At 40.2% G+C, this 20528-nt stretch overlaps 1 protein-coding gene across 1 annotated transcript in view; it reads right to left on the reverse strand.

Moving 5' to 3' along the window:
* The window catches only part of PHLPP1 (PH domain and leucine rich repeat protein phosphatase 1), a 141278-nt gene that overhangs the window by 17121 nt on the left and 103629 nt on the right, over positions 1–20528 (reverse strand). Inside the window, exons 5-10 of the mRNA XM_039548907.1 lie at positions 18689–18835; positions 17922–18152; positions 15713–15915; positions 14030–14090; positions 12068–12163; positions 8125–8280 (exon numbers count right to left, since the gene is read on the reverse strand). Coding sequence (XP_039404841.1) covers positions 8125–8280; positions 12068–12163; positions 14030–14090; positions 15713–15915; positions 17922–18152; positions 18689–18835 — 894 coding nt within the window. The remainder of the gene's footprint in view (positions 1–8124; positions 8281–12067; positions 12164–14029; positions 14091–15712; positions 15916–17921; positions 18153–18688; positions 18836–20528) is intronic.

Here is a 20528-nt window from a genome sequence, read left to right on the forward strand (position 1 = left end):
AAAGTGCCTCTATCCTGTTATCAAGACCTTGGTATCTCCAATATTATTACAGTCATACCTACAGGTAAGAGCAGTAACAAACCACATAATTTTCATACTCATTACACATAAAAATGAGTTCTGTATTCATCATCAACGAACCATGAGAATTGCCTTTCAAGTGACTAAACAAGTCAATGGTTAAAAAAAAGCCAGCCAATTTTTCAGTATTTTAAATACGGTCTAAGGTGCAGACAGTATTTTGTTTAAACCTGCAGGCCTGAGAGCAACTACAAAATATGAAAAGTACTCTTTGAATATTTGGATAAAAAAAGATTCATCAATCACAATAAAAACCAAAACCTGAGTCCAAGCACTAATTTACATTTTAGATTTTAAAGAGAGACCGTGCTAGAAGCAAATTCAATTTAAAAAGTTATATCCTTGCTTGCTGATGTGTGCAGCAAGAGAGCCTTATCTCTGTGTTGTTTTTCTGAGTGCCTTTCCCCTATTCCCCAACACAGCAGAACATCATGTTTTTGCAGTCCCACTACTGCAAGGAACAACAACTGAAGAAGCACAGAAATGAAGCTATTATTTCTCCCCCAAAGGCCTTTTCCAGCATGGGAACAAGACCTCCTGAGGAATAGGCACTGCCCATTCCTGCCAGCGAAGTTCTGTGGGCAGAGGATTCATGTTTGTTAGGGGAGTTTGGTGATCACAGCAGTACTGTAGGTATCTTGAGGGCTAGAACTCACACCAGCAATTTCAAACAAATGGAAAAATAAGACTATTTATCCTTTGGTAACCAACTCTGGCATGACCATGCCTTTTCAACAGATACAGGAGCTCTCTTCCTTCCTCCTGTTTCTAGAAAAAACTGCCTTGGAGCAATGCAGAAGTGTGTGCTTGCCAGTCTGCAGCGACTGCATTCAGACAAGGCTGTCCTGCTCCTACCAACTAATGGGAACGGGCAGCTGCAGTGGGCAAAGCTGCATTTGAGAAACAAGACTCATAAATGTGCTGTCTCAAGCCTGCAAAGCCAGTGATCAGGACACAAAAGGTAGGTGCATTCCTGCCATCCATCTTAAGAGAAAGTGATAAAATATTGATGGTTGTTCCCATGCACGCAGGAGTCCACACTGACCTTTAAAGTCTATTAATGAATGAAGTGGATTTGCAGGAATAGCAGCTGGTTCAAACTTGCTCGGCAGTAAGTAAGGGTCAGACATGCTACAGGAGTCACGTGGAATGCCAAAGGATTAAAAAAACCCCACTATTTCCATTAGAAGCAAAAACCTCTCAGCACTGCACAGAACTGAAACTAGGTTAGCTGTTTTACACAGACAGAGGAGTCCACTTCAGAGAAACACAGTTTAATCCTCAGGCTCATTCATTATTCACGAGGGTGCTAAAAATCCAGAGGAAGGGAAGAGAGGAAGGATTAGTACAGAGAAGGAAATAAGCAGCTGAAAGGGTTTTTTAATTTATTTATTCTAAAAAGATGCTCAATTTCACCCTTTAGCTACAACCTAAAAATATACTAAGCTCATTCAAAGCTGGATGATTAAACTGAAGCATACCATGTCAACAGATCCTGTGCTTAATTAAACACCAGCAAGTATACCTATTACTGAAGTACAGACAGTTACTACTTTGCAACTTCAATCTAATGTGTATGGTAGTCTTCCCTCTCCACAAAACAAAGGCACTTTGATTAACATTAAAGCCACAGTATTTATTGTACCATTCATTGTACAAAATGTTCATCTTCAGCTCAAGCTGGAAAGGCTTAAGTAACAATTAGGCTTAAGGCTGCTGGGAAAAGAGTTTTCACAGCAATATGATGGGGATAAGGAGGTGACAGCAAAACACACCCTGAGAAAGATGATGTTCTTCTGAAGAAGAACCTGTATCTTAGTTTTGTTCTTGCAACCTGCATGAGAACAACCTGGAGTGTTTCACAGGTACCAGCAGCCAAAGAGGTAATTTAGACAGCATCATAGCTGATGGCTGTGAAGTCTGATCAAGCACAGCTAGCCCAAAGTACAACTAAAAGCTTCAATTAAGAAAAGGTATATTACTCTGATACAGTTGAAATTAACACAGTGTACTATACTGAAGCCACTTTAAATTCAAAAGAAAAATTAATCCAACATTCTTCTGGTTTTAATAAACTTTCAACACTGGTGAAATATAACAAGAGATTTCAGTTTGTTCCCTCACTGATATTAAAAGTGAATAGAATCTGTGTGTTCCTATCAGAAATAAGTTTTGATGCCTGTATTTTCCAGCGGGGAAGGGAGAGAGGAGAGTTGATGCTCTGCACACACACACCTTTCCCTCCACCCTGACCTTTTGCCAAATCTTCCAGGGAGTGATACAACGACACTGGAAATAAATCCCCATCATCCTAAACTACAGGTTAGTGCTTTGCTGTGAATGAAATTTAGGTGACTACCAAAAATCTTGCCAACAGCCTAGAACGGGAACCCTGTGGTAGCAGGGTGAATCACCTTAAAGAACTGACAGCCATGATCAGAATAGTCACACACTCATCTCTGTCTGTAGTTGACATAATTAGAATTAAATTAGCTTTTGGAAATGAGCGTGTTGCTTGCTTACATGTTTTTAGACCAGCTGTTACATTAAAATGGCAAAACCATTCTGACACAGTAATTCTTTCAAGATATTGTCTAGATTTAAAAATAAAAATGAAATAAAAAATATTCTTTGGGCAGAGAACAGAATGAGCCATCAGATTGCTACTGCCAAAGATTTATCAATTCTGTGCTATATCTTATGTTAAAAAACAACCCCAAAAAACCCAACAACCAAAAAACCCCAGCAAAACCTAACACTGTAGATCAGGTTTTCCCTCACACTGATTTAACACAGAAGTCCTCCTCCAGGTTATTTCCACTCCCCTATTTCTTCATCCTTGTGCAATGTGCCAGCTGCTACCTTAGAAGGCACTTCTTATAAATGCCCTCCAGAGGAGTGGAAATTTACTTGGGCACAATTGTTCCCATCTCTCTTGTGCATGGACTTAAACTGATACATGTTCCTTGAAGATATCCCACTCATACTGCTTATCAGATGGAAGCAGAATGTCAAGTATTAAAGATCAGTCCAAAATTAATTGCTTCCCTTTGCAATTCCACCCACACACTATACCACAAGCTCATGAAAAAATCTACAGCATCACTACAAAGACCTGAATTCAGCAGCCTGCGCACATACCAGAGTACAATACAGCGAGGAAAGCATGAATTACAAGTACTGAAAGAGCGTTGCAGATGAAGAAAGAAATGAAGGTGCTGGCAAGGAGATGTTTGAATTCTTCAGCTTTGACAAGGTGAGTATTTTGCTCTGGAGTAATAATACAAACAGTGATCTCTGGCTGGAATAAGTCACCTTTGGTTTTTTAGGGTAATTAAGTACAGTCCCTTGCTGGATTTAACTTCTCCAAAAGACAAAATAAGAAAAAAGACTGTCCCAAAGAATAGGCTAGAAACAAGGACAGAGATTTAGTTCAACTAAAAACACCTAATATGCAGTCATATCCATTCCCTATTCATACCCAGAAGATTTTGATCCCAATCTGAACTGCTAAAAGCAGAAGAAGAATATCTTCTATATAGAACTGCAAAAGGTTTGAACTTTGCCTACTAATGCCTACCTCTAGCACACACAAAAGCTGAATACAGACAATTGTGAGAACACAGCACCTCTGAATTCCTCACCACTCTCGGAGGTAGCTTGACAAACTTGCCTCGCTGGGTAAGACACAGCCACCACTGAAAAAAATATAAGTTCTCCAAAAAACTTAGGGATGTTTGACATTAAAAGGAGGAACACAGACAACAGCATTCATTGGTGAAGCAGCAGCAAATCGAAACCACCGTGTTTAGCTTGAAAATACTGGTAAGAGTTGGAAGGAACACTGCAGTTGCAAAAAGAGAATATGCAGAGAAATCAAGATCCCCAGTTTGGCCTATGCCCCAAGATCCCCATCAGTACATAGCAATCAAAATACAAAATTTCTTCTTCAGTGCCTTCTGCAGAGATATGCCCTCAATTTCTGATTGCCTAAGACTAAAGTAATTTATGATTGTGGTAGCAGGTGTGTGAGGAAGAATCCTGTAAGCTAAGCATGTCTGGGGGGAAAAAGGGGGGGGGGGGGGGGGAAATGAAAGCTGTTTTGCCAGCCTGTGCAGAAGAGAGTATTTTTTCTTAAAAAATAAATAAATTAATTAAAAGAGGGAAACATTCAAGTGAATCCCCTTCCTGTTGATGGACTGCCAAAAAAACCACTTAACTGCTGCTGTCTCATCAGCTTTTACTTTCTATCTTTAGCTATTTTATTAATTGGGATTTCCCTAGTTTCTGAAGTACCTGCTTGCAAATCCTTAACCTAGCAAAAAAGAGACAAATGCAGCTAAGCATTTCTGCAACACAAGCATGTGCATCAAACACTCAAATAGCATTTGGCATTCATTTGACTTGGTTTCTACCCTCACACGTCCCCTGCATCCAGGACAGGACTAAATCTTTGCATCACACAGAAGCAGCCACAGTGGGTAGAAATGGCAAATATCAAAGAGAAAATTTAACTGGGTCACCTTCCAGAACTCCAGCAAAAATCAAACCCAAAACAAATAAAATAAATTCAAAACAAACAGAAAATCAAATGAGGTAAGAACAGCTGAACAAAGCTAAAAACAAAAATCATGCACACAGAGTCTAGACAAGCTCTGAATAGCTGACATTGGCTTAACCACCACAGCTGGCCACTACCAGACACTGCAAAACAAAGCCCATGGTTTAAGTTGTGCACATCACAGCTACAGATCTTCACCACACAAATGCTTTAAGTAGTCTGGTGGCTGTTTTACAGGTTGATACTGAAAACATTCATTCTAACTGGAAAGGACACTTAGGCAAGAAACAAACCCTTGCCCATCTTGCCACTGTGCTTCCCCATTTTTAACCCTGCCCTGACTACTGTGACTGCTTTTCTGCTGTGCCCGGCTAAAGCTCTTGAATACTCATTCGTCTCATCTGGAGAGCACTTGGTACAACAGTTTCCATGCCATTAAATGGTAGTTTGCTGCAAGCTGCTCAAGGAAGGCAGTAAAAAGTCTGTATGAGAATCAGACAGAGGAAAAGGCATCACAACAGATGCAGCAAAGGATAGAAACGAAAGGCTTCAGGAATGCAGGTGCACAAAAAACGTTCAGGACTCAGTTTGGGAGTTTTCCCCATCAGCTGCAGCACTTGCATGAATTCTCTGTTTTTCCAGCATATGGTAATGAGAAATGAAGAGATTATCTGGCTGCCTCTGTAGCACTCATCTTGCCAAGAAAATCCCCGCCCCACAAGAGAAATCCTTGCTAACATGATCAAGATGTGCATACTTTCTGTGCAATAAACAGAACCAAGTTCTGTCTCAGAGAAATGTTTCATAGGCTAATCCTCAATTTCTCATCGACAAACAGTTTAAAACAGAAAATTAATTAAAAAGCAGACCAACAAAATATCCCTAATTATACTCTTCAGCAGAAAATGACACCTTTTCGTTGTTTTTTGAAGGATTAAGGCAGAAAATCAATGTTCACAGATTCTTTTATGAAGAGAACTGAGGTTTTTCAGTATTTGGGGTGTGGGGTTTTTTTTTGGTGAAAGTGATATTCTCTCTTTGTGCACCAGTGCACCGATTTCCTTTCCTTCCTCAGATGTTCTAGATGTCAAAGCCCACCAGTGCTTGTGCTGAAGTTTGCCCAAGGCACTTCACACCCACTTTGTCAAATATTCAGGTTGAGAAAGAGAAAGCGTTTATAATTCACAGCATGAGACTTCATATCCAGACAAGATATCATCTGTCAGTTGCACAGACTCGAGTACCTTTCAAAAAAACCAAACCAAAACAAACCCTAATCTTTTCAAGGCTGTAAAAGGCAAGTCATTTTATGCAGAGATAGAGGTTCTGTAAGGTAAAGTGATTTGTCCAATATTACACGCTGGGTAGAGACCATGGCACACCACTCAGGAGAACCAGTTCTCTTGGCACGTCTGGCAGTACAGATTGTGCTTCCCAGGGAATGCTTGGAGAAGAGAAGCATTTCACCTTTTTAAAACAAAACAATCTCCTGAACACCTTCCCAGACCCACTTCTGTTGACACTTAGTGCTGGAACCCAAAAGAAGTAAAAGCGATAACTTAGCTGCTGTCAGATGCAAGCATTTGAAAACAAAAGCAAAGAAGTTTCATGTAGGAAATTCCAAACTTAAAACTCTGACATTGTACACTAATATATTAACCTGTACTGCTGTTTTCCTTCAGAGTTCTCATTTTTGCAGCAGCCATAGGAGCACCAGCATGGACAAGCCATGCCATCTTAAACCAAGTTAAAGGGTAAGGATCAACAGGGAAAACATTACCCAAGCCAACTGCTTCTACTATCATTACAAGCAAGGGAGGCTGCATTGGTGATGAGATGCCAGAATGGGTAAGCTCTGTTTATCTCCTGTGATCGTGCATGACTTTGTTAAGACCTGTAGAAGACTTTAAAAACATGTGCCTTGTACTGCTCAAAAGCTGCAGAGGAGAAAAAATTCCCGAAGCCTGAATCAGCCACTTAACACTGTTACTCAAAATATTCTTTCAGTCTACCTCTTCTTAGCATATTCCTAGTAAACTTCTGGGAATCTATCCCCAGTCCTGGTGTTAGCATGTACTGGTTCATTTTGGCATCACAAAAACCCCCCAAGAAACAAAACCAAACAATTTAAAAAACCCCCAAAACAACCCAAACCAACAAACAAACAAACAAAAAAAACAACAAGAAAACCCCACCAAACCAAACAAAAATAAGGGAAAAGGGAAGAACTGCCTACAGATGAACTGACGAGTTGCAGTACAGAAAAATCAGGTTCTCTCTCTGCCAAAATTGCACTACACTACATCCTAGACCTACAACCTGTTTTTAATACAAGTTTTGCAAAATTATTTCTCTCTTTGCTTTCAAAGATGCCAGGAGCTCTCTGAAACTTACTTAAAGGTTTCTTTCCTTTCCAAGTTAACAGATAGGAATTTCAACTTGGGACAGTTAAAGAGTTTATTTAGAAAGCATCTCACCCACCAACCTAATTTTCCAAGTCAATTCCAGGAAATTTAACCACAGGCCCATGACAGAATTAACAACAGTATGAAAGGAGGGGTTTTGCAATACTCTTAATTGGGAAAAGAGCTCTGCCAGCCAAATCACCCTCCCTTTTGCTTCTGCATCTCTCAAGAAAGCCAGGAGCTATGCATTCCTTTTGTTAGAACTAGGATCAGAAATAAAACCCCACAGCACACAATCTCACTGTCTGTTAAATTATGCATGCGTTGAGCACTCAGAAATCCCGTGACTATATGTGGAAGTGAAGAGGTGCAAGGAATGCTGACATCAAGCGGGGCCAGCCCATCCACCATCCCCAGATGATGCTACCAACCTCCTATATTTCAATCACAGGCACTCGAAGGATATGTTCATATCCCGAAAAAATCAAAACCTTGAAGACTCTGATACTAAAGAAATAGCAGCATAAAAATAAGAATCCAGAAAGCAGATTAACTGGTGACACCAGCTAAATTAATGACAAATATTTGAAAACCATAAAAAAAAATTCAAAAATCAGGGACAGGGGAATAACTGAATTATTCTGACAGCCTTATGCACAGATTTTGTTTTGTTTGACAGGTATAAATAAGTTCTAGCCTCTGACTGAAGGGGGGAAAAAAAAGCTTTCACACTCCATCAAACAAGCCTAAGAAATATGTATTTAAAGAAACTGCCACTAAACCATTTCAGTGTATGTAGTAGAAAATAGCATGTGCTTAACTCCACAGCTAGATTTCAAGAAGTAGGTGTTCAGCAGGAGCTTGGTGGGAAAAAAGAAGCAACCATATAAGGAAACAAAACCAGAATAAAAAGAATGTGTTTTGGTGAGTCGGGCAGACATCTGTTCTTACCACATAAGGCTTGGCAACTTTCAAGTTAGGGGAACCTCAGATTACCTGGTTCAAACCAGGAAGTAACACATAAAGCAAGGTTCATCCCATGCAAGTCAAAAAGATCAAATTTCTTTATAGTTTTACCTGTCTGCTTTCAAAAGCAGGTTAGATGGCAGTTCCAGGAGCTGGTTGTGCTGCACATCCAGGACCTCCACCTGCATTCGCTCGAGCCGATCTGGGAGCCTTCCTAACATGTTGTGTCCCGCCAGCAGCTTACGCAAGCTACTATTGTAAAACAACCTTAAGAGAAATAAAAAAACACCAAAAATGAGAAAAATTTCAACCAAAGAGTTTCTATGATAATTTAGATATGGTATCATGGTTCATTACAACAAAGTGATTCAGCTAACTGATTAGCAGACATGGTACTAATTACGCACAGATCCAAGAATGTCTTCCCACTCTCCACCAACTTCTTCAAAAGGTTTGCAGAGACAGGGAAGGAGGTTCACAGATGATTCAGGAGGGAAAGTAGTGACAAAGGGTTATTTTATGGCACTGTATAAAACATGAATATAGAAGCACGACAGCGAAGGAGGTAATTGCTAACAAAGGCTGCAGAAATCTGCACGTGGGATCCCCCTAGCTAATGCAAGCACTTCAGAAGTGGGGGTGAAATCACCAGTCACCCCACAAGCTTTATAGTGCTCTACTCATCATGTGCTGACTCATAATCCAATGCAATTCCCCACCCCCACAATTTTTCTTTTCTGTTAATACCAGACTTACATAAAGCCTCCTTTCCAGTTCTATGGCAAATGAAATTTATCTAATCGGCTTTACTTTCTTGAGCTTTTACAAGCAATAGGTGACCTGGAGTCCCACCCCCCTGCTCCATTTTTTGTGGGGCTGCAGAGAAGGGGAGGGGAGAAAAATAGCTGTTCTGATCAAACAGTATAGCTAACATTTGCAGGATAAACAATGGAATGAGGGCCATGCACCTAAAGACACCAAAAATGGAGCAACTCTCAATTTTGAAAGGAAACCACTTTCAGCAAATTAAGAAAAAAAGATTTTTCTTCATCTGCCACCTGTCTTACGTCTGCCTTACATGCCTGCTACTGTACTGTTTAATCTGGCGAGCCCATGCAACATGCTGACCTGCTTCAATCAAATACTCTCAAATTACTCAGCATTAAAGCAAAAATCTTCTTCCCTCTGTCACAATGACCCAAATACGCATAACGAGCCTCCCTGCCCCTTCCCTACAATGCATCCCTACAATGCAATGGGATTATTGTGCCAAAATCATCAATCAAGTACGCTGAGTATTTTCCCCTTGACAGATACCGTCACTCCCGATATCTGCATGCCAGTGTTAACAGTTATCTCACTTGGCTGGATTGTCTGAGTAATGACCATGGAAACAAGTCAACAGCCAGCCCTATCATTCCAGAAGGCTCAACATGGGGTGAAAAGACTTACCAAAGTGATAAGCCTATCTGTTATGTATTTGTTATTTAACCACTTTTGGCTTACTCTATTTTTACTTGAAGATCTCTGTTACGGATTTGCCTTTATATTCTATTTTTTGAGACTGGCTAGTATTGTCAGCACCAAATACCGGGGTAGAAGGCAAAACTAGTTGACAGCAAAAAAAAATAAATTTCACTTTGAGGTTTTTTTGGGATGGGTGGGGGCAGTGACATTTTAAAATAAAAAAAAGCTCAAATTGTGGCAAAACCCTCAGAGATTTCCTCTTTCCACAATTCAGAACAACTGAGCAAATCTTTGGAGTTTTTTTGTTTTTTTAATTTGCTTTCTCTTATTTTTCAAGTCACACAAGCACTGAAGGAACTGGGCTGCCTGAAAAGAGGTTGAACCACCAGCATTTAACCAAACAAGCTCCTGATGAGCCTGGGACGCCTAGTTCTCAAGCTGGGTGGGGAACCAGGATGCTGGGACTGCTCCTCCATACGGGCAGCTTTCCCACTTGCCCAATTCCCACTGGAAGTTTTGGTGAAGTCAATAAAGGCTAAGGACAAACACATCATTCAGCAGCAGCATCTTCTCAGAAAACACAGTTTGGTGTAAGCATTCTACCAATTCCTTTAGTAAGCAACTGTTCAAGAGAACACAATGTTGAATACAAATAAATCTTTTAAAAAAACAGACAAAAAGGAACAAAAACACATACAAACATCTATTCCCTGATGGCAACAAGGTCATTTTAGCAACTCCTAATTGAAGCATTTCCTTTTTCTTTAGCAACATGATTTTTATGAACTTGTCCTGCATAGCTAAGACCAAGTATCCTTTTTGTCATTTTTCAGTACAGTTAAAGCTAGAACAGTTGCATTACAGTCCAGGGGACATTTTCCCTTTTTCCTTAATCGAGACAAATGCTAGTACAGAAACCTCCATCTCAACTGCTTCAACTCTGTCTTTGAGGACTATTTTTCTGTTTCAAGAGGCAAACGCACAGCATCAACTGTAGTTTGTTTAGATCAGATGCAAACTTCACCCTACCAGGAAACTGCTGGCCACTCAAGGCTTGAACATTTGTGTTTAAGTGTCACAAGCAGCCTCCTAGGAGAGCCCTGCTGATTCACTTCACAGGTTTTCTATTCTGTGTAGAAGAAAAAGCACACAGCAGTGCACCTGAACACACTTACTGAGCTTTTACTTGCTTTTACTTGCATTTACTTGATACTCAGGCATGTGGAGCCATTTGCATTAGAGTCCAGACCCAAATTTCCCCTGAAGTTTAATAGATATTCAAAACTTGCCTTTTGAATGGAACAGGACCTTAAAACTGAGCTGACTTATTAGGAGCTAAGCTATCTAGACATATACTACAAAGAAGAACTTTCAAAGATAAGTTGTTTCCTGGGGTTAATGATAAGATGGCAGGACAGACAAGTGGGATGTTGACTGTACCTAATTTCAGCTAATCGTTAATCTTCCAGAGATATCCGGTATGCCCTGATAGTCCTGGCCATTATGAAGTGCAAATGAAAGAAAAATGAACTTTTGCACCCCTACCTTCTGAGTAGGCATAGCTTCACTTTTTTTTGTGTGTGTGAAAAAACAGAGGGATTAATAGTCTGCACATCAGCCTGTCAGTTTGCTTGGTAAATCTCCTCACATCCTCTTCTGCCCGTATTTCTGAAATCTATTCTCTTCCCATTTCTGACACTAAAACGGACAAGTTACACCATCTTACACATTCATCTGACCCAGAAAAAACTATCATTCTTGGTTTCTGATGCTCTTCTGTGCTATACAGCTCCTTAAGGAAAATATTTGTACTTGATGATCCTTGTGGGTCCCTTCCAACTCAGCTTATTCTGTGATTTAGTAGCTCATGATACATGATCATCTTTCACAACATCTCTTTCAAAGTGTACAGAACAACCTAAAGTAACAGCTCTCTTCCAGTGAAGGCAGGAATTTAAAAATGCCCAATACCACCACCTAACCAGTATAACTCACTGGAACAGACAGCTGTCTCTAGAACAAATAATAGCAAGACCCATTTGTTATTTAAACTCAACTCTTATTTTTCTTCCTCTACACTTCTCTTCTATTATTTATACTTATGAATTTTAAGTTCAGACTTCTGGAAAAGAGATCATCTTGGAAGTGAAGGCAATTGCTCTTCTTGCAGGAGTTTACTTGCTTGGTGAGGTTTTTACCTTCTTTAAACCCTTTTTCACTCAAACAGGGCTGTGAACTGGAGTCTCCAAGCATCACTGAAACTAAGTTACAAGTGCTGGATCTCTAAACTGTCATGTAAAGTTATGGCTGTAAATATTTAATATTCAGTATTAAAAATGAAGGGCTTTCCTGAACAGCCACATGAACAGCTTCGAAGTTCAAAGGCACTACTTTCTCTGCACGGAAGTAAAAGAAGAAAGGCTGGGTGGAAGCTTGAGGCATGATGACACCCCACAAGGTAAAAATAAAATCAAACAAAAGATAAAACAGCCCTGACAGTCACTGGAACAAACGAAACACTGAGTCAGCAATTATTTTAGAATTGTTTATCCTGTTCCACCTTGTGCAACTGGTCTGCAAGACTTACCGGGCAGGCAGCTCACGTATCTGATTGTGGCCAACATCCAACACTTCCAGTTTCCTGCTGTCACACACCCACTCAGGCAGGTTTTCCAGGTGATTTCTATGAATAAAGAACACAAAGAGGTGTAACTAAACAATAATTGAGATGTAAAGGCTATTAAGAATACAGCCTCAAGAGAGATACAGATACCTGCAGGAAACAATTCTGCTACATAGCATGCTTCCTGTGAGATTGTATCATCCCTCCTTCTGCAAGGGCACTACCAGTGCAGTCAGATCGTGAGTGAGGGGGCAAGAAAGCTAACAGCAGTGCTATCCCCACTACATGTGCAGTCACTAAGAAAGTGGAAAAAAAATGCTTCTAAATTTTCAGGGGAATATTAAGAGTATCAGAGTACGAAAGCTGAAATCTCTCCATGGAGAAGAAAATTTCTGAGATGCTCCTTGGAAGATATCACTCCCTACACAGTTGAAATATCTCTTCGATCCCTCAAATTCAGTCCATTCTTTAGCTACCTCACTGAATAGAGCAAAAATTTTTGTGTTTATCTTTCAAGCCAACTGTTTTGCTTTTCTCGCATTTGTCTTCACAGCAACTAACCCTTCTGGAAGCTAATGTCTTGGAGGCAAGGTTTTCCAAATACTGCACCGAAAACGTGCAAATAGGCACTGTGGGGCACTCCTGCATCCTGCCTTAAAGACAAAAATTAGCAGCACAGGATACATGGAGGAAATTGTGTGCATATGCATTCACATAATGACTACTTCAGTCAGAATACACAAATGCAAAACTGGGCATCAGATGATAGTCAGGCACTCGCAGACCTGAAGTTCAGGAATAGGATGCCTATAAAGCATGAATATCAATCAGTCATGTACTCATATCCTTTAGTTTATTCCTGCAACAGTCCTCAATCAAAATATGCAATAGCGACCCAACCCCTCTTCTCAGATAGCTTCCTTTCTGATCTCAAACTGACTTCCCAAATTCCAAGTGAGCCAAAAAGCTAAGGACATCCTACCCACTTAGTTCCAATGCCATCACTGAAATGAAGCACAAAAAGGGTTGTGTGATCAAAAGCATGCACTCTGCACCAATTTCATTAACAAATAAATGGAGAACAGAGCTTTACAAAGATCACTTTTCAATAAATCACTTATTTAGTTACACCAGTGTGTTACAATTAGGTGCACAGTGTGAGTAGCTCAGGGCTGATGAAACTTTCAAGCTGATGGCTGCTAGCCCAGGTTAGCTCACTAATTGTTATGATCACCCTCAACAGCATGAGTGCTTTAAGCATGTTTTTTAATGAATGAGATTATCGCTTCAAATGCAGATGAGTAATTTCTTAAATAAGACAGCCATTAAGCACATGTATAAATGTTTTCCTGATTCATTCCTGGAACTGTAAAACAAACTAAAACACCTCCTTTTCCATTTCTTCCCTTATTCCACCTTCCTCATTAAGGTGAAATTTACGTATGCATTCAAATGGAAACTGCAGACATCCCTGCAACAGCCAGGGCTGCAGAGAACTACGAGGAGCTGCAGGAGCTGCCAAAGTGATGAGTAAACTATCAAACTATCACCTACGCTGGGCTTACGATGCAGACACATCCAGAAAGTAACTTCTGTACAAGTCGCAGATTGGTGTGCATTTGAATCACCATGTTCTAACTCCGTAAGACAGGAAATCTTTAAATCATGGAAACTCTAACTATAAAGGAATACAAATTTTGCTCTGGGCAGTAATTAAACCAAAAAAATGTAAATTTATAAAAGGGAAACAGGAAAGAATTGACCAACAGGAAAAAAAAAGCATCCGCTAACTCTGAAAATTAGTCTTTTCCTACCCCAAGGTCCAATTCCTACCCCCACTCCCACCCAGCAAGATGCCAGTGAATGTCACTGTTCTATAAGTCTCTGATTTATATTTCACAGGTCCAAGAAAAAACATATTCTTACCTAGAAATATCCATATAAGCCAGGTAATTAGGAACTGGATACACATCAAGGTGAACAAGTTCTAGGGGGAAAAAAAAAAATATATATACATAGCAAGAAAAGTGGTGATAAAGATTTGCACTTAAATGACTGTTCTGTAAGAACTATTTTAAGAGCTAACACCCAGAGATTTCAGAGTATGTCAATAACCTAAAAAATTTCTGAAGATCTGGACCTTTGTGAACCCTTTGTGAGTTCTGTTTCTTTATTACATCTTAGTACATTTGCTATGCTCCATTGTACTTGCTATGACAGACACTGCATAACTGATCAGGGACAAGAAACTGGAGGATTTTAAAAGTTTCATGGCAAATTCTCATTTTTTCCATTTTTGTCACAAGAGCTGCAATTTCACCTCCACCGCCCTCTGCCCAGAAGAGTCAGTCACAAGACTGCTCTACTTTTTTCTCACTAGTCACTTGAGATCTAAGTATGGGAAGGGAACCTCCCCACTCTGGAACAGTAAGTTACAGAATACCAGTCCTTTAGGTCATGGCAAGATCCAGAGTATTTGTCAACACATTGTATGAGCCTTGGCATGCCTGTGGAGTTCCCAGTTGCAGGCAGCCTTACAGATCTTTCATAACACAACTACAGCTAGTAATGTTATTACTGAAGCAATCAAAATAGGGTTAATATCCTAAGGTTTTAGGGAGCTAGTGCTTAGTATTAAGCTTAAAAAAAACCCAAAAACCAAACAGACATTTATTTAAGCCTACAGAAAATCATATGAAGTGCAACTGTAACAAGCAGTTTCTTTGGAAGATGAGATGAAAACAAGGTGGCAGAGGCTGCAACGAGGGGACAGCCAGGGGGAACAGCAAGACCAAATAGGCAGTTGGTTGCAAGACATGGGTTGACTTGGATTCTCAGCCCACATTGAACAGCACATGCTCAGATTATGTTAACTTTTCTCAGCTACAAAGATCCTGGCATGAATACTTAATGAAGGTGCAGGCTTAGATATTGCTAAGATGACAGCCTTTTAAAGGCAGTTCAGACTGCTCATCAAATTCACAGTTCTCCAACTTTGCATTTTCTTTATTCCATACTGAACTACTCCAAATGATAAAAATGGCGGTGCAAACTGAGTATTTTAAGTAATGCCAGTTTCCAGAGACAGATCAAACAGATCCTGTTCATGAAACAGTTATTCACCTAAAGAAGGCTGCATTATTTCTATTATCAGATATGAGTAATGAAGTTACCATTATGAATTTCATAGCTTTCTGGACAGGGTAAGCAGCTAGAGCGAGGAGCAAAAATATATATTGTTTTGGTTTGTCTCCCAACTGGCCACTTGTTCAAACTTTCTCAGTGCAGGGAAAAGCAGTAAATTCCTCATTGGTTTTAGCAGAGCAACACATCAATGCAACTCAAACAACGGACAAATTCAAGAACCCTCCCTTACTGACACAGAGAAGAATTTCTAAGGTGTTCTCAGGTTCTTAGACCTCCAAATTGTGTTATTTGAAACTCGCTTCTAAAGCTCAGGACTGCCAGTAGCATGACACAGCACATGTGAAACCCTTTTATCTAGGACCACGTCAAGAGCCTCCCGATCACATGCACCGCACTCCAGAAGCACCCCACAGAGGACCAGGTACAATGACAATACCACAGCGGCCCTGAAAATGCACTTACCATTGCAGGAAGCGTACAGCGCTTTGAGAAAATACCCACTGATTTTGAGGGTCACCAGTTGATTCCGTTCACAGTGTAACACTTCAACGTTGTTAAAAACTGTTGCATCCAGCTCCCCAAGTTTGTTGTCTCGCAGATCCAGTTGGGTCACATGATGCAGAAAATCTATTTCATCAGCCTCCAATCTCCTGATTGAATTCAATCTTGCAGACAAAAAAAAAAAGGAGATTAGGTGTAGTTACATGGCAGGCTCCTGCTGACAAACCACTGCCCACTCTACAATCAATCAGCTGCACTGGATTAAACTAGCATGCTTTCAGGTTCTGATCACGGTTGATTTTTAATATTTTCCCCTTTGTTATGTTATGGTTTTCATCCTTTGAAAAGCAGGATGGATATGCTCTGTAGCTTTATCCATCATGACAAAAGAATGATGACACCAAGCTCCTTTTTTAAACTACTTTGAAAACTACTGATGAAAAGCTCTGCAAGAAGCTAAGTATTACTGTTACTGTGCCTATAAAAATAAAAGATGATCTGGCTGTTATTTGTGCCCAGTAGTTTGGAAAAGAACAAAACCTCTACAGTTCCTGCTTGCCTATCATCTTCTGGAAAAATCCAGCACATACAAGTAACCAGCATGTATTGGAGACCCTTGCCTTACTGAAAGGCCATATTGAGATTTATGAATTCTCATGTATTTGCTTCTCGCCTCTCCATGTTCCACAGCAAGCATATTCAGAGACCTGAAAATGCGTGTTGAAAGAAAACAAAGCAAAAATTCAAGACAACTGGGTCTGACAGATAAAGAGGACGGGTTTTATACATCTTCACTGCAGCGCATTGATGCTGTCAATACACAGCAACTTCCCTAGAAGTTATAACTGAATGAGATTATCTATAACCCAGCAACTTTCAAGACTGCAGAGCACTCCAAAGAGATCAGTTCCAAATTCCCAGGTCTGAACAGAACACTAAAATCAGTATAGTAACTTCTGCTGGCCCACTAAGCCAGCTGAGCCCTCCCTAGAGCAGATAAGGACAAATACATGCAGTTCTGCTGTTGCTCCTGCTTTCAAAGCACTGCCCTCTGTGTAACAGTCATGTTTTTAGAGTAGCTACATCTTCCAGTTAAAAGAATAATGGTAATATGTCCCCTCCAACACCACTCTTCTATTTTCAATTTGCAAGCAGTGCTTCTTTTTGATTTCACTGATGCAAAGCACTTCATTGTACAGCAAATACAATATTTACTATTTCAGGTAGTGCCACGAAGAACCACTGTTCATTGCCAGGTGCAGAAAGGATGCAACAGACAATGAGAGAGCTGGAACTGCACTGCTGGAATTCATGGCCAGGTCAGCCACAAGATCCCTTCTCTGAGGCCCATTTATTTGCTTTTAACATATGTATAAACACACAGACATATTTTAACCCTGCCAGAAACACTTCAGAATTTATCTACCTATTTTAGCTAAACTTATGCTGGCCCTTCTTAGACGGCAGTCTGACAACTACACGGCAGTACAATAAAATAAGTTTTATCTTACTTTAGCTTAACTATGTGGTTCCAAAATTCACTGTTATATGGACCTCATGGTCCAGGCTCTGAATTGAGTCTTGACCAGCTGATTGCAGAATTTGTCTTCACAAAAGACGGTAAGAATAGAGAACCATCTCATACCAGAGCCATTTGTAATAAAGATCTGTTTGGACTCTTCTGAGGGTAGCAATAAAATCATGTTACTCATGGTGCACAAGGCCTTTTAACATAGCAAGAAATATTAAGGTATCTATTTTTGCCCTTTCACTTTCAATGCCCTTTTCTTCACCTCACAAGTCTGTAACATTTCAGATAGAAGCTTTTTGGATCAGGGACTATCATGTCTATTGCACTAACACTGCAGCAACAAGAACTCCAGGAATCACAAGCATCCCAGGCTCTGTTTTGTTTGATCCTTAGGTGTAAACATTCATTCCCCCTAAAACACATTTTTCTACCTATTGATCACCCTAAATGCTCCCACTTCCTCAAAGAAGAGTGCTAAGTCATGGCAAGTGCTGGGAGTTACACAACACCACCAGAAACATGGTTCAGTGGACAAACACAAGAGATTTACACCTAGAGGCAATTCTGACAGCCAAGGAGAAGCCATTTCAACACAGATAATTTAGGCTCACTTATTCTTCCCCTTTTCCAAATACCTACCTTAGATCCACATGCTTAATATGTGGCATCCTTTTTAACACCTGTAGGTTCAGGGTATCCATGCAGTTTCCGGACATACAGAGCTTATCCATGGCAGTCAGCTTCTCCAGCACTCCAGGAATGTCAGTGAACTCATTGAAGGACAGACTCACATAGCTGAGTTGATGCATATGCTCCAATTCATCAGGAAGGGACTGGAGAAAGTTGCCATCCAGCAAAAATGTCTGCAAGCTATTAGAAGAGGGGAAAGGAGAGTGAAGAAAGTGAGTGACCTGTTAAATCACATTTCCTTCCTATAAACACACAAATCTGCTGCAGTTACAGTGACATAAAATATACAAAAGGGCAGCAGAAAGAAAAATGTTAATGAATAACGCTGTAACATCTGCTACAGAAGATATCCACCAAATAATTACAAGCTTTGGCAACTATGACACGTAGGCTGTTAGACAGTTCTATCTTCAAACATCTCCAGAACTACAATTTGTATGACAGCTGAAGAACATAAGCAAGAAGGCTTAAAGATTTTCTTCAGCATGAAGGTGACCCTTGTGCCAAATGCTGGAGACTGGAAGAGCTCTGAGGCACAAAGCGTGCTTTCCCTCCATCCACAATTGCTTCCAGATGGATCTACAAGCCAGTCTACTCTGACAAAAGCCAGTACGTTTAAACTGTTCCTCATAGCAGGAGTATGTAGAGGCATGAAACTGCTTGTTGCCTTTACTGTTCTCAGGCTGTGTATGTGAAAGTTATAAGAAAGTACTTGCTTGTGCATTTCGCCTACAACTGCTGGAATGCTTCTGAGGGCATTGCAGGACACGTTGAGTTCAGTCAGGGTTGGGATACCACAGACTGCCAGTGGGAAGTCTCCTAAGTTATTATTCGAAAGGTTAAGGCTCTTCAATTTGGTGAATCTAAAATGAGGTAAGAAAAAGTAAAGGAAACAAATAAGTAATCCACACCAAGTTGCCTCACAATAATTAATACAAAGCAAGTTTGGTTATGTAAATACAAATCACATGCATTTTTAGTTTATATGCTCATAACAACCAGGGAAACTACCAGGCACTCAAGTTCAACACCACTTGTAAGAGTTCACTCGTGTTAAGCTGACAAACAGACCCCCCTGAATAACACATTAAATGTATTTTGCAGTGAGTGCAACAAAGAACAAACCCCTTGCCATCCTTATGATATATTTCACTTCTGTGGCATCTCACCATGTACTAAAGCATTGCTATTTTCCTGAACACATTTTTTTGGTAGTAAAACTACCGCTGTGACACAGGTTACAAGGTACAGGGAAACTCTCAGACTATTTGAACACTAATTATTTGTGGTGCTGCTGACCTGTGCTCAGGTCCATTCATGTTTGCCTTCCAAACAAAAATTCTCATTAGAATAGACTGGTTTGAATACAACTGGGAAATGGGTTGAATTAAAACAGAATTTAGCAAGGCTTCTGTAGTGACAGAGGCAAAATTTTGTCCTTGACATGTCACAGAACTCTTAAAAGCCCCTTGATTTATCACATCAGCCAGAAAAGCAACTTGCATGTGTTTGCCTTATTAAAAATGACCAAAACCATTTAAACAAAAAACCCAAGAAGGGGACAATCCAATTAGCCAGCCTGCATGTTCAGCAACATTATTATGGTTGCCTGACAACCACTGGGAGGTGTGCCTAAAGCCAAGTAAAAGGATGAATGAAAAGATCTGTGTCAGATTCCGATAGATGGGAGGAAGTTCCTTTTCTGGCACGGCTTATACCAGGACATTTTATTTGGACTTAATTTTCCCTTCATTAAGGATCAAGTCCTTTACTTGTGTGAGCAGGCTTTTACATAACTTGGCAATGGAAGCCAAACTGCACCTGTGAGTGCTGCTATTCCACATAAAAGTAATCTCCAGCAGCATGTGCCAGTGTATCCATAGCCTCTGTATCAGCCCAGCACATTCCTACCTCAGGGAACTTTGTCCTCCTCCAACCAGAAAACATGGACAGCAAATGCATCAAGCATTAAAAGGTTAAAGAGTTTTAATAACAAGACTTAAAAATCCCTAGCAGCTACGGAAATCAACTGGCACACACCTTTAGTATTACCTAAGTCAAACTCATGTCACTGACTAAAATTCAACTGAAATCATAAGCAGCACCTTTGTACAGTACTTCAGTGGGGGCTGCTGAGCCCCAAAGACAGGCTGTAAACACATAACATTTACACAGGCTGGCAGCAAGCAAGGGAATGCTGTACTCTCTAGTGGTATTCTGGTGCAATGTTGGCAGGAGAAAAAAAAAAGAAGAAAAGTCATTGCCAGAGTTATCACAAATTTTGAACACCCTGTGCCATGCTGAAGGCAGAAAAGTTTGGAACAAAGTTAGATGGAGACTAAAGGAAATCTTGGAATCAAATTAGTGCTGCAGGGGAAGAAATACTACTGTGCAGAAACAATGACTAGTCTATCTCTAAAGGGAGAACTGTAAATTAAAAAGGAGGCAAGAGTAAGTTAACTGATGTCAATAAGGGCTGCTAGCCAGAAAAATAAATATGCACATTTTTAACACTATACCTTCATAGTCCTCTATTTTGAGAGAAAGGACTTAAAA

Source organism: Corvus cornix, chromosome 2, assembly GCF_000738735.6.
Source record: "Corvus cornix cornix isolate S_Up_H32 chromosome 2, ASM73873v5, whole genome shotgun sequence".
NCBI classification, from domain to species: Eukaryota; Metazoa; Chordata; class Aves; order Passeriformes; family Corvidae; genus Corvus; species Corvus cornix.